This window comes from Schistocerca serialis, chromosome 6, assembly GCF_023864345.2.
Source record: "Schistocerca serialis cubense isolate TAMUIC-IGC-003099 chromosome 6, iqSchSeri2.2, whole genome shotgun sequence".
Lineage (NCBI taxonomy): Eukaryota > Metazoa > Arthropoda > Insecta > Orthoptera > Acrididae > Schistocerca > Schistocerca serialis.
The window spans coordinates 96,548,301-96,563,906 of NC_064643.1; the positions used below are offsets into that span (position 1 = coordinate 96,548,301).

Below are 15,606 nucleotides of genomic sequence, written 5' to 3' on the forward strand. Positions count from 1 at the left end.
CCTGTCCGTATTGGTTGGTTTCCTGTACACTTTGTGGCTAAGTTTACCATTAGGTTTTCGATAAACTTCCACGTTGAGAAAAGGCAGCACCCCATTCTTCTCTGTTTCCATTGTAAACTGAATTTTCCTATGCTGTTGGTTAAGGTGCTTGTGGAAGTTCTGTAACTCCTCTTCTCCGTGGGGCCAGATGACGAAAGTATCATCGACATAGCGAAGCCAACAATTTGGACGTAATGGTGCGGACTGGAGGGCTGTTTCCTCAAATGCCTCCATGAAAATTTCAAGTGGAGAGGTCAATTTTATGAACAAACTGACGGTGTAGCTATGGGCTCACCCCTATCGCCTATCGCAGCAGAAATTTTCATGGAGGCGTTTGAGGAAACAGCCCTCCAGTTCGCACCATTACGTCCAAATTGTTGGCTTCGCTATGTCAATGATACTTTCGTCATCTGGCCCCACGGAGAAGAGGAGTTACAGAACTTCCACAAGCACCTTAACCAACAGCATAGGAAAATTCAGTTTACAATGGAAACAGAGAAGAATGGGGTGCTGCCTTTTCTCGATGTGGAAGTTTATCGAAAACCTGATGGTAAACTTGGCCACAAAGTGTACAGGAAACCAACCAATACGGACAGGTACCTTCACGCCTCCTCCCACCATCACCCCACGCAGAAGAAGTCCGCCCTGCACACGCTAACGAAGAGAGCGTACAGGATAAGCGACGAAGAACATCTGAAGACAGAACTTGAACGCCTCAGGTCCATCTTCGGAACTAATGGCTATGGGAAGCAGATGATTGACAGCACCATGTCGACAAGGGAGAAGACTAATAGGGAAGAGGAGAAGGAGGCACAGAGCATTGCTGTGTTACCATATGTACAAGGGGTCACCGAACGTATTGGCAAAATTCTACGAAAAGCCGACATCAAACCAATTTTCCGAAGCAGAAACAAAATATCAGAAATGCTCGGTTCTACCAAGGATGCAGTTGACAAACTACACACAGTTGGCGTATATGAAATTGGTTGTGCGTGTGGATTAGTCTACATAGGTGAGACGGGACGTCCGATTAGCACAAGGCTCTCGGAACATGAAAGATATATCCGCCTGAAACAACACACTAAGTCAGCAGTGGCGGAACACCGAGACGAGTGCGGGAAACCAATATTTTTTCAAGAAGCCCGCGTCCTGGCGAAACAGCCTCTCACTTTCAAAAGAAAGATTAGAGAGGCGATAGAAATAGCCAAAAGACCCGCCAACATGAATAGAGAGGACGGGTACAAGCTTCCAAGGTATTGACTGCCTGCAATAGCAGGGCTACGGAGCGGCGGCAGAGCCGTGGCGGCCCATGCAGACACGCGGAGAGCCGCAGTAGTGGTCGCGAGCACACAAACCAAAGGCACGCCGCAGCCGGCTTCTGGACAGCATGGAAACAGTGTGACGTCACAGCCATCACCTTTTCGCTATTCGTCCGTCTCCTCCAATGGGGTGGATTAATATAAAGACCAATAGAAAACAGCTATTTCAGCCAATGACAGATAATAAAGGAAACACCAATAAAGCATACCTTTCACCCCTCCTCCTCCTCCTCCTTTTACAGCCAATAAAGTAACGACACGGTTTTCTCGTGCAGCTATTTAAGGAACCAAGTGTGTTCATTTAGCAGTTAACGTAAGGCCCTGATGAAGGCTAGCTGCAACGCTGGCCGAAACGTTGGCGCATTTTAAAATTATGACGATGCGGTCTGATACCCTGAAGAATTTTATTGAAGATTTAAATAGTGTGTCAGTATACATTTTTTGCAGTGTAGTTTAATGACATTTTCTGTGAAAACTTTATTAAATATATGTGTATGTACCATCTTTTTGTAACTAGCTATGTATATGCAAGATTTATGTAAACATGAAGTGTCCAATATCATTGTAAGAAATGATCCACGGACAGATAAGGGGTGCACAGTTTTGCCAGCGAACTTTTTGATAACTTATCCAATGATACAAAATGTCTGACTGACTGTAAAGGTAAATTTAGACAGACTGCAAAGGTAAATTTATAAACTAAAAAGTTTCTCCTTGACAGCTCCTATTTCATGGAAGAATTTCTAATTTTGTGATGTGTAAAAGGTGACGTTAGGAATTATTACTTCATAACACTACTAAAAAAATAAGTAAGTTGTAGGTGATCAGCTGTAGCCATATATTTAAAAAGATTGTGTAATGTGAATGTAAAATGACTCGTTTCACATCATTATGATCAATTACCGTTTATGAAAAGAATCCATGAGAGTAACTCGGAATCCCTCATGTTACAAGCAAGATTCTGTGGTTTAAAGTATAAAAGGAGGTTGATTGAGGTATTACATACCAATTCTCAAACTCGCAGCCAAACTGAAGTGTTTTTATGGTCAGTTGCAGAGAAAGTTTTTGATAGAGCAACACTTCTGTTTCTTCAAGAATTCCCAATTTCTTGCATGCTACTGAAGAAAAAAAGGTGGACTGTAGTGCAGAAATTGTCTTTGACTTATTGACAGCTACATTGTGTGGAAATTGTGTGTACTTTGTTTGTTACAATCCACTGTTCCACATTTCATCCAAATCTGAAATTTATTATGTTGCATTAATTTTATAGTTTATGCACAACATACGTACAGAATATGCACCTAAAGATTCATTGGGTTTGTTTATTATGAGATCCAGCTTTTCTCAATGTACCTTGTAGTTTTAGTTCTTTTTACTGAAAAGTGCGCAAATATAGTGCTCAGGCTATGCTATAGATCAAGGCTAACAAAATCTTTATTTTGTATTCACATCTGTTGGTTACAGTAACTGATTAAATTGTGACCTCCGACCTTATGTAGACACCAGGCTACACTGCAGATCAGTCTGTCATCACAGCTAAGACTTTAAGGTGCAGTACTTTATCGCACTAGAGCTGGCTGTAATGTGTGACACAGTCCCATAGCTCCATTTTCGTGTTATATTGGAGGATGGTGGAGGTTTTCATTGGTATCACAACTTCTATTCACTTTTTGTTTCTTTCCTCTACTTCTTTATCAAATTAAGAATCCATGTGCTCAGTGTAAAACATGAACATGAACATGAACATGAACATAGGTGTGAGTGAAAAGATTTTTGAAGACTCATGCTAGAATTTTTCAGAAGACACTTTTACTGTATAGTAGTATATTTTATTTATTTATTGTTTGATGACTGAGAAATACAGACAACTATTTACTACAAATATATACATTTCTGCACAGATACACACAATCTTAAGTTCAGTATGGGTTCATAGCTCTTAAGTCGAGGCTGGAAATTGGGTCATAAGCTCCTGCAGACAAATTGTAAAGGTGTTTCATTGTTCCTTTGAATGCTCTTAAGGAACATTAAAATGTTACGTAACTTTCTGTTTGGTGCTCTTCACTGCAGTGATATTCCATGGAGGACTTCCATCCCCATTGGTGCAGCAGTGCTGCGCATCTGCCTGACTCTGTTCTGATCTAATTCAGGATGCACCAGTGTTGTTGGGTAGGATGTATTAAATGTTCTTTGGCCCTGTTTAATGTATATACAAGGGTGTGCTGAAAAGTAATGCCTCCAAATTTTTTATGTGAAAATTCTTAAAGCTTTGAAACAGAACAAACATTATTAACATCTATATCTTTATTCTTCATGTCTGTGTCTTTATTTTGCACTGTCACAATGAACATATTTCTCCCAAGAGACCAGTTTGTTGTTACTGTCATTGTAGAAGACTTGAATTCATTGATGGAGCCACAGTCTCCTTCTGCTTGCACCGCTTCACTACTATGAAAGTGAAGTCCTCAAAGGTGTCCCTTAACTTTTGTAACAGATGAAAATTGGAGGGGGGGAGGGGGGGGGAGGATGAGACCAAGTCGGAAATGTATGGATGATGATCGGTGACAGTGAACCCAAGGCGTTGGATTGTTGCAGATGTAGCGGTGCTCGTGTGGCATTGTCAAGCTGGAGAAGAGGGTGCTCTATTTGTGGGTGAACTCTTCAAATTCGAAACTTGATTACAGCACACTGTTTCTCATGCATTTACCTTACATTCTGGCATGTTATGTGCTACAATTTGGTGCTCTATCGACACAGGATTATAGATATGTAGGCATAAAAAATAAGATTTATAGTGTAATATTTTTTTTATTTAAAAGAAGAGCAGAAGCATTTGAGATGTGGATTTAGAGGAGGATGAAAGGGATAAAATGGGTAGACAAAGTGAGAAATGAGGAGGTGTTGAGAAGAGTTGGGAAAGAGAGAGAAATTTTAAAGGTAATCCGGAAGTGGAAACACAATTGGGTTGGACATGGATAAGAAGATTGTTTACTGATGGGTGCTATGGAAGGAATGGTGAATGGAAGAAGGAGAAGAAGAAGAAGGTGCCAGATCTTGGATAGTATAAAGATATTTAACAATTATGATAAAACAAAAGAGGTTAGCAAACGATAGAACTGTATCCATAGTTACATGTGAAGACCTGCCCCAGGGAAGAACACAGATGGTGATTATTATTATAAAAAAAAGAGTGTTCGCATAAATTTGGAGGTATTACTTTTCAGCTAATGCCTATGCTAACATTCATACTTGTGGTACAATCACTCTAATATACATTTTGTATAGCAGTTGGTTTTTAAGACTAAGGAAATATGAAAAGTAAAAATTGAAGAATGGAACACAACAGTTGTCATTGGACATTTATTGGCAGCAGGTGTCAATTACTTTTTTGTTGTTGTTTTCAGTCCAAAGACTGGTTTTATGTAACTTGACCTGTGCAAGTCTCATCGTCTCTGCATAACAAAGAGTCTATATGCATTTTAACCTGCTCACAGCATCACATTGGTTATAGATCTGTAAAAATGATATTCAGTAGAAACTGTCTCGCAGATTAAAACAGTTGTCTGGACTAGAACTAAAGACTGTAATTTTTGCTTTTCACGTGCAAGTGCTCTACTGACTGACAGCTATTGAAGCCTGATCTACCTTCACAGCTTCACTTGTGCCTTACCCCCTCCTAACTTCCAAACTTCATATAAGTTCTCCTGCATACCTTTGAAACTAGCACTCCTGGAAGCAACATTATAATGGAGAATTGACCTAGCCACAGCCTAGATGATTTCCACTCTGCAGTGGAGTGTGTGATGACTCGATACTTTCTGACAGGTTAAAACTGTGCACTAGACTGAGACTTGATTCTGGGTCCCTTGCCTTTCGCATGCAAATATTCTGCACACTGAACTATTCAAACATCACTTATTATGTATGGCAGTGTTCAAGTTTTGGTTTGGCACAGTTTTGATCTGCTATGACATTTAAAATCAGCACATACTGTCGTGCAGAGTGAAAATTCATTAATGAAATATTCAGTGACGTGGACAATGATCGTTTAAGACAAGTAAATTTTTAGTTCTCTTTTTCTATCTCTTTTGCAGTTTTAGCCATATTCGTCACCCATGCAAATTGCAGGTCTAGAATACTGATAATTTTTCTAATATACGAAGTACAGGTATAGTGTGCCTAATGACCAGTTATAAAAGATGAGTTTGTAAAAGCCATCAAATATCTGCATCTACCTAAAAATGATTTACGGAACTAATAAAATATGTAAACTGTGTAAGAGAATATATATCAATCCCGGAATCACAACATTAAGGAAACAAAGTTTGAAGTGCAGAAATCATTAAGTATGTTTTCTTACTGGCTGCAAATCTCATTTGAACAAATAATACAAATAATTGTCTTTTGGTCGTTTCAGGATTTGGGCCTCAATATCAGTGGCTAGATTTGGAAAAGGCAATAGAAGTTTCAAGATTGACCCAGAAACCAATTATGGTTATTATTCATAAATCATGGTGTACAGCATGCTCAGGTATTTGTAGTAACATAATTTCTGTATAAGTTGCAAAAAAAATGATTCTTTGGTTTTGCTAATTACTTCAATCTACATGCACTCTTGGATTTCTCAAATTCACATAGTAAATTCTGTAGAACATATGAAATCAGTTTTAAATGACTGACATTACAGAAATATTGAACCTGCCAATACCACTCATGAGATAATCAAAATAGCAGACGTAAACTGCTCATAAGAATAAACTGTAGAGAAAGACAGAGATTGGAATACATGCAGCAAATAATTGAGGACATAGGTTGCAATTGCTACCAAAATAACTAGACCTTGTGTTACACTTCAGGTCTTTGTCATCACAACCTACATATTTCAAAAAATAATGTAGAATCAAAATGTACATTTTCATTATTATGTTCTGTCTCTTTTCATGTATGATGTCGCGCACGACAATATCATTGTTCACAGGGCAAAGTAGACATCTGGTATCGTAGGTTCATCTGACACCATACTACCAGCAGAAAGTATTGTGTTGTGCTTTACTGAACCTTTTAATCATTTCAGTAAAAAATTGATGGGCTGTCAACACTTTTGCCGTGAAACACATATTGCTAATGTTTGTCTCAATGGATGGCTTTTTATTAACATTACCCATCATTTCTTGCATGTAAACAATATATTATTGGTGCAGCCAGCTCCATTTACAGAATGTGCATCGTTGACACTGACAATATTTTAATAGCAAAAGATTCAGATATTCATCATGTTATTTCAATTTTTGTACATAACATTTTTGCTTGCAGTTCATGTTTACAGTTGTAAATCTAATATTTAGATCTTTGTTCTTCTGTAATGGAGGGTTGTTTTACATTATTAGCTAATATGTTAGTACATTGTAACTGGTTTTTGTGTGTTTGTAATCAGATTGTCTCCAGAAAACCGATGTGTCAGATTCACTTTTTAATTCCATTCAGTAACTCTTGGGTATTTTCTTAGAAATTTCGGTATTTTATGAATTTGGTGTATATGTGGCATGGCAGGTTCTTGGTCACCTACTTTTCTGTGTAGTTGGAATGTTTTTTTCTTCTTGGAGGAGTTCAGCTATCTATTCTCTGTTTTGCAGATATGAATTTGTTGCCTGTTCTCTCACTGATAACATATTCTAGTTTGATACAAAGATAGTGTAGCCTGAGAAGTCAAATGCCTATGAAAGGTATAAAAATTAATTTTAATTCTGCTCTTAATTGTCAGTTACCTTTAAATTTTCATTCACAAACAAAAAATGGCTCTCTTGGTAAATTTTGATGTATGGAAGTTACATTGAGTTACAGAAGTAACTAGACCTATTTTTTTTATTTTTTATTTATTCTATGGCCTTCATTGGACCAATGTAGTCAAAAATACAAAGTTCTAAACAAGTTGTTACACATGGATACAATTTGGTTCGACAATAACTTAAATATATTTAGGTAATATAATTATTAGAGGCTATTCTTATATGCAAGGTGTTTTGCTCTTCTGTCTGCCCAATATTTCTTCATTCTTTCAGATATTTTCTTTCTTTCTTCCTTTCTTCATCTGAGACAACTCTTCCTGTACTCCTTTTATTGATTTTCATTTGTAGTCTGGTTTGCAGGTCTTGCAGTATTCTGGTTTTCTCTGTCTTGTTTTTTAGGTCATCTACTGTAATTTGAAGTTCTTTTATATCTTCCTTAATTTCTGTGATCCATTTAATGTCGCTCTTGCTATTCCACAATTTTTGTATTATTTTTTTACTAATTCTGTTTTCTGGAGTTCTCGCCAGATGTCCAAAGAATGAGATGTGTTTCTTCCTGATTGTGCTCATGACTGGTTCTATTTTGTTATATACTGTTTCATTTGATGCTATTCTCCAATGTCCATTTATTTTATACTGTTTATTTATACATGTCCTAATTATTCTTCTTTCTATTTTTAGTATTCTGTCAATTTCTGCTGTATTAGTTGTTTTGAAGATAGTTTCAGCTGCATACGTTATTTCTGGTTGTGTAACTGTTTTATAGTGTTTTAATTTTGCGTCTATAGATAGGCTTTTTTGTTGTATGTAGTTTTGGTAATGTAATTTGCATAGTTCAGTTTTTTTATTCTATTTTGCCCTGATGGCTTCTCATTTAGATTGTATGTTATTATTTCGCCTAAATATTTAAATTTATCAACAATTTTGATTTCCTGTTCTCCTATTGTAATTTTGTTTGCAAGTGGTGGATCAGTTATCATAATTTCCGTTTTTCCAAATGATATTCTAAGGCCTACTTTCTCTGCTATTTCTTGTAGTGATTTCACTTGTTGCCTGGCTTCTTGAACGGTGTTGGCTAGGAGAGCAAGGTCATCAGCGAATCCCAAGCAGTTTAAGCTAATATCATCTTTTGCACTTCCAATTCTTATCCTCTTTGGATTGTCCTTGTACCATTCTCTCATTATGTATTCCAGTGCACAGTTGAAAAGTAATGGTGATAGGCAGTCACCTTGTCTTAAGCCTGTTTTTATGAGGAATGGTTCCGAAATTTCTCCTCTAAACTTCACTTTTGATTTGGTGTTGGTTAGGGTGAGTTGTATTATTTTAATTAGTTTTGGATGGAGTGCTAGATTTCTTAAAATTTTTAATACTGAAGGTCTGTGGAGACAGTCATATGCCTTCTTAAAATCTACAAATTTTATTGCCAGTGGTTTGTTCTGTTTCTTGTAGTATGCCATAATCAATTTTAAACTAATTATCTGCTCTGAACATCTTCTCCATGGTCTGAAACCTCCCTGATATTCCCCTAACTCCTGTTCTAATTGCTCCTTGATTCTTTCATATAGGATCTTGGATAGAATTTTATATGTGCAATCTAGGAAAGAGATTCCTCTGTAGTTGTCTGGGTTGCTCTTATCTCCCTTTTTGTGTGGTGGGTGGATGATAGCTGTGGTCCAATGTTCGGGAAATTGTTCTGTTACCCAAATTTTTGTTAGAGCCATGTGTAAGAGGGTCTTGACTGTGTCACTTGCATATTTCCACATTTCAACAAAAACCTGATCTTCTCCACATGCCTTATAATTTTTTTGTTCTTTAAGAATTTCTTCTACTTCTTGGAAAGTTGGAGAGTCTAGTTTGTTAGGTTTGGTTTTTATTGGGGTATTTATGTTGATTTGTAAGGGTTCTTTGGGTTCCTCGCAATTCAGAAGTTTGTAAAATGCTTTTGCCATGATTTCTGCATTCTCCTTGTTACTGTGTGTCATTCTTCCATCTTCATCTTTCAGTATTAGCGTAGGGGCCTCATATTGTTGTAGTTGTTTCCCAAAGATTTTGTAGTAGTTCCTGGAGTTGGTTTTATGATAATTACCTTCTATAGACTTTATAATATCTTTATGAAATCCTCTCTTGATTCTTCTAATATTTTGAGTGAATTTTTTTCTTTCATTTTTTAGGTTGATGGCATTTTCTTCAGTTTTATGTGTTTGAAACTTTAACCATGCTTGGTGTCTATCTTCATGGAATTTGTCACATTCTGATGTCCACCATGCATGTTTCCTTCGTGGGTTCAAGGGAGCTAGATTTTCTGCTTCTTTTTTAAGATTAGGCACTAGTTGTTCTAGATCATCTGTTAATTTGATGGTTTGTGTTATTTGTTGGTACTTATTATTTTTAATTAGCTGATGTGGGTCAAACCTCCTTTTTATTTTATTAGTTTTTCCGGTCCTCTTCTTTAACGGTGTGAATTTGATTTTAATTTTAACCATATAATGATCTGAGCCTGTGTCTACTCCTCTCAGTACTTTAACATTGTGGATCTCCTTATGAAAATTTTTGTCCATACTGACATGGTCTAGCTACCACTCGCCCTTCCTCCAGTCTGGATGCTTCCATGTTTTAAGTTTCCTTGGTTTCCTCTTAAAGTATGTTGATTTAGATATAAGGTTGTGTTCTCTGCAGAGTTCTACAAGTCTTTGACCGTTTTTGTTTGTAAATTTATGTGGACTCCATTTACCAATTATATCTTTATATTTCCTTTCTTTTCCCAACTGAGCATTGAAATCTCCCAATAAGGTTTTTACATTCTTTTTATTTACTCTGTTCACAGTTTGTTCTAGAAGGTCCCAAAATTTATCTACCTCTTCCTTTGTTTTTGTTAGACAAGTTTTTTCATTTGTTGGGGCATGAGCATTTATTATTGTATAGGTTTGATTCATTGTTTTAAAGCTTAGAGTCGCAATTCTTGGTGATACTGCTTGGAAATCCGCTACTGAATCTATTATTTTTATGTTTACTAAAAACCCTGTTCCAAACTGGGGACATTGTTTCATTGCCCTCGGTCCTGGTTTCCCATTATAAATTCTGTATCCTTGTGATTCAAATGGGTCCTCTGTGGTGTTTCTCATTTCTTGGATACCTGTTATTAAAATTTTTTGTTTATTTAGTTCATCTGTGAGCTCCTTGAGTTTTCCAGTCTGAAGTAGTGAGTTTATGTTGTGTGTTGCTATATAATTTATTTGCTCATGTTTAATCTTCTTTTTGTGTTTTAGTGTGCATTTGAATGGTTGCAAACGCTCCGATTCGTTGCTGTCTTCTAGTTGACTACCCACCGAATCCGATGTAGCCTTTTCCTGCCTTTTTGAGCAGGACGGTGGAATTTTTTTCCTAAAAGACCTTTCCATTTTTGACTGTCGAAGGTTGTCAACCTTAGTTGGAGCAAGCTCCGATTTACAACTCCGGTTGTTAACCGCAGAGGGTGTGTTTGGTCCACGAGAGCTATTTTATTTCACTCAAGTCCACCAGTAAACCGGTGAGGACTTCCCTATCCGCCACCTGGGATGCGCAACGTAGGAGTATCACCTCTCCTCCTACCATGACAGCATAGTAGACCTATTAATATCAATAGGCCTAACTATTGTGTGAAAGGTTTTGTAGAAACAGCGTGGTTTGAAGTCATTGTTGTGGTCTTCAGTCCTGAGACTGGTTTGATGCAGCTCTCCGTGCTGATCTATCCTGTGCAAGCCTCTTCATATCCGAAACTGCTGCAATCTACATCCTTTTGAATCTACTTACTGTATTAATCTATTGGTTTCCCTCTATGATTTTTATGCCCCACGTTTCCCTCCAATACTAGACTGATGACCCCTTGATATCTTAGGATGTGTCATCATTAGTTACATAATCCACCTATCTAATCTTCAGCATTCTTCTGTAACCTCAAATTTCAAAAGCCTCTTTTTTTTTTCTTCTTGTTTAAGGTGTTTGTTGTACATACATGGCTATACTCTAGACAGATACCTTCAGGAAAGATTTCTAAACATTTAAATCCATATTCAATGTTTACAAATTTCTCTTCTTCAGATATGCTTTTCTTGCCATTGCAAGCCTATGTTTTATATCCTCTCTACTTCGGCCATCATTGGTTATTTTGATTTCCTAATAGCAATCCTCATCTATTACTTTTAGTGCCTCATTTCCTGACCCGATTCTCCCAACATATCCTTGTTTTGCTTTTGTTGTTGCTCATCTTATATCCTCCTTTCAAAATGCTGTTCGTTCTGTTCAACTGCTCTTCTAGGTTTTTTTGTAGTGTCTTACAGAATTACAATGCCACTGGCAGCCTCAAAGTTTTTATTTCTTCTCCCTGAACTTTAATTCTTACTCCAAATTTTTCTTTTGTTTTGTATACTGTTTGTTCAGTGTACACAGTGAATAACATCGGGGATAGGCTACAACCCTTGCTCACTTATATCTCAACCATTGCTCCTCTTTCATGTTCATCAACACTTATAACTGCCATTTGGTTTCTGTATGAATTGTGAATAGCATATCCCCCCGTGTATTTTACCCCTGCTACCTTCAGAATTTCAAAGAGAGTATTCCAGTCAATATTGTCAAAGACTTTCTCTAAGTTTACAAATGCTATAAACATAGGTTTGCCTGTCCTTAACCTATTTCTAAGAGATGTAAATGTTATGTTTCGATTTTCTTGCACTGCGTCATCTGACAGCAAATAGTTGGAGGTCTAAAGGGTCTTTGCTACAGAGATAGCATGTTACTTTAAGCTATATATATCATGGAATGTTGTCAATGCGAAAGGAGAATTTTGGTTTAAGGTACTTAATTGTAGTCAGTGTTTAATTCACATTGTTAGATTATAGAAAAATAAATTTACTGTTAATTACCAATGGATCTTGAAGTTTTGTATGATTTTCAGCTATGTCTTTAAACTGAATTCACAAATTTCAGGGTCAAGTTGGATGTTTCAAATAATAATAATAATAATAATACACACTAGGCAGAGATCAGAACCAACCAACACACAGAAGAAACCCACAAAACCAGCATGGCAACACAGGCTACAGATCAGAATAGAAAAACTGAGAAAAGACATCGGACAGCTAACACAATTTATAAGAAATGAAATATCAGACAAAAAACGAAAAAGGTTAGGCAAAATCTCACAACAAGAAGCTATAGAGCAGTTAGATGAAAAGAAGCATAAATTACAAGTATTGGCCAAACGACTTAGAAGATACAAAAAAAGTGATAATAGAAGGAAACAAAACCAAACATTCAACACAAACCAAAAGAAATTTTACCAGACAATAGATAACACACACATTAAAATAGACAATCCACCAAACATAACAGACATGGAACACTTCTGGAGCAACATATGGTCAAACCCGGTACAACATAACAGGCATGCATGGTGGATACAAGCAGAAACAGACACATACAAGATGATACCACAAATGCCTGACGTGATAATTTTGCAACATGAAGTCACCCAAGCAATTAATTCTACTTACGATTGGAAAGCCCCTGGAAAAGATAAAATAGCAAATTTCTGGCTAAAGAAGTTCACCTCAACACATTCACATCTACCTAAATTATTTAACAGTTACATTGCAGACCCATACACATTCCCTGATACACTTACACATGGAATAACTTATCTGAAAGCTAAAGATCAAGCAGACACAGCAAACCCAGCTAAATATTGTCCCATAACATGCCTACCAACAATATACAAAATATTAACTTCAGTCATTACACAGAAATTAATGACACATCCAACACAGAACAAAATTATAAATGAAGAACAAAAAGACTGTTGCAAAGGAGCACGAGGATGTAAAGAGCAACTGATAATAGATGCAGAGGTGACATACCAAGCTAAAACTAAACAAAGGTCGCTACACTACGCATACATTGATTACAAAAAGCTTTTGATAGTGTACCCCACTCATGGTTACTACAAATATTGGAAATATACAAAGTAGATCCTAAATCGATACAGTTCCTAAACATAATAATGAAAAATTGGAAAACCACACTTAATATCCAAACAGATTCAAATAATATCACATCACAGCCAATACAGATTAAGCGTGGAATATACCAAGGAGACTCATTAAGTCCTTTCTGGTTCTGCCTTGCTCTGAACCCACTATCCAACATGCTAAATAATACAAATTATGGATACAATATTACTGGAACATACCAACACAAAATCACACATTTGCTATACATGGATGATCTAAAACGACTGGCAGCAACAAATCAACAACTCAGCCTATTACTAAAGATAACAGAAGTATTTAGCAATGATATAAATATGGCTTTTGGAACAGACAAATGTAAGAAAAATAGCATAGTCAAGGGAAAACACACTAAACAAGAAGATTACATATTGGATAACCACAGCGACTGCATAGAAGCGATGGAAAAAACAGATGCCTATAAATATCTAGGATACAGACAAAAAATAGGAATAGATAATCCAAATATTAAAGAAGAACTAAAAGAAAAATATAGACAAAGACTAACAAAAATACTGAAAACAGAATTGGCAGCAAGAAACAAGACAAAAGCTATAAATGCTTATGCTATACCAATATTGACCTACTCATTTGGAGCAGTAAAATGCAGTAACACAGACCTAGAAGCACTCAATATACTTACACAATCACAATGCCACAAATATAGAATACATCATATACATTCAGCAACAGAAAGATTCACATTAAGCAGAAAGGAAGGAGGAAGGGGATTTATCGACATAAAAAACCTACATTATGGACGGGTAGACAATTTAAGAAAATTCTTTATAGAATGAGCAGAAACTAGCAAAATACACAAAGCAATCACTCATATAAATACATCAGCTACACCACTACAATTTCATAACCACCTCTACAACCCTTTAGATCACATAACATCAACAGATACGAAGAAAGTAAATTGGAAAAAGAAAACACTACATGGCAAGCACCCGTATCATCTAACACAGCCACACGTAGATCAAGACGCATCCAATACATGGCTAAGAAAAGGCAATATATACAGTGAGACGGAAGGATTCATGATTGCAATAGAGCATCAAAAAATAAACACCAGATATTACAGCAAGTGTATTATTAAAGATCCCAATACCACAACAGATAAATGTAGACTTTGCAAACAACAAATAGAAACAGTAGATCACATCACAAGCGGATTTACAATACTAGCAAATACAGAATACCCCAGAAGACATGACAATGTAGCAAAAATAATACATCAACAACTTGCCATACAACATAAACTAATAAAACAACACGTTCCCACATACAAGTATGCACCACAAAATGTACTGGAGAATGATGAATACAAATTACACCGGAACAGAACCATTGTAACAGATAAAACAACACCACATAACAAACCTGACATCATACTCACCAATAAAAAGAAGAAATTAACACAACTAATCGAAATATCCATACCCAATACAACAAATATACAGAAGAAAACAGGAGAAAAAATTGAAAAATACATCCAACTGGCGGAGGAAGTCAAGGACATGTGGCATCAGGATAAAGTTGACATTATACCAATTATACTGTCAACTACAGGAGTCATACCACACAATATCCACCAGTATATCAACACAATACAGCTACATCCAAACTTATATATACAACTACAGAAATCTGTAATTATTGGTACTTGTTCAATTACCCGAAAGTTCCTAAATGCAATGTAACATATACCGTACAGTTAAAAGGAAGTCACGCTGGATCAAGATCCGCGTCACTTTCCATTTTTAACCAGACATAACGTCTGAGAACGAAAAGAAATAATAATAATAATAATAATCTTTGTTTGCCCATAGTAGCTTTAGAATCATGGACAATATCATTATTTTGTATATTCACATTAATAAATCATATCACTAATACTGAAATTTAGTAGGTTTGAAATAAAGCAAGAGAAAAACACGTTACACATAAGATATCAGTAAGCAAACATTACCTACTGATAATGTTCTAGACCTGCATGCCGGTCACTGTGGCCGAGCAGTTCTAGGCGCTTCAGCCTGGAAAAGTGCGGCCGCTATGGCCGCAGGTTCGAATCCTGCCTCGGGCATGGATGTGTGTGATGTCCTTAGGTTAGTTAGGCTTAAGTAGTTCTAAGTTCTAGGAGACTGATGACCTCAGATGTTAAGTCCCATAGTGCTCAGAGCCATTTGGACCATTTTTTAAACCTGCATAAAAATATAATAGAAAGTGAGTGTATACATTTTCCAATGAAAACTATTTTGAATTGCCTTTTTGATTTTCGTGAAGGTGCTGTACGCAATGTGGCATCCCATTAGTGAAATGTCTTCCAGCAGCAAATGGATTATAATGCTCTTTCATTACCCAGTATGATATGATAATCATTGTGACTCTCCTCACAAACCACGGACTGTAATG

The 15,606-nt window shown here is 36.5% G+C and overlaps 1 protein-coding gene across 1 annotated transcript in view; it reads left to right on the forward strand.

Moving 5' to 3' along the window:
* Positions 1-15,606, forward strand: part of LOC126484615 (thioredoxin domain-containing protein 12-like) — a 53,182-nt gene that overhangs the window by 7,932 nt on the left and 29,644 nt on the right. Inside the window, exon 2 of the mRNA XM_050108200.1 lies at positions 5,776-5,889. Coding sequence (XP_049964157.1) covers positions 5,776-5,889 — 114 coding nt within the window. The remainder of the gene's footprint in view (positions 1-5,775; positions 5,890-15,606) is intronic.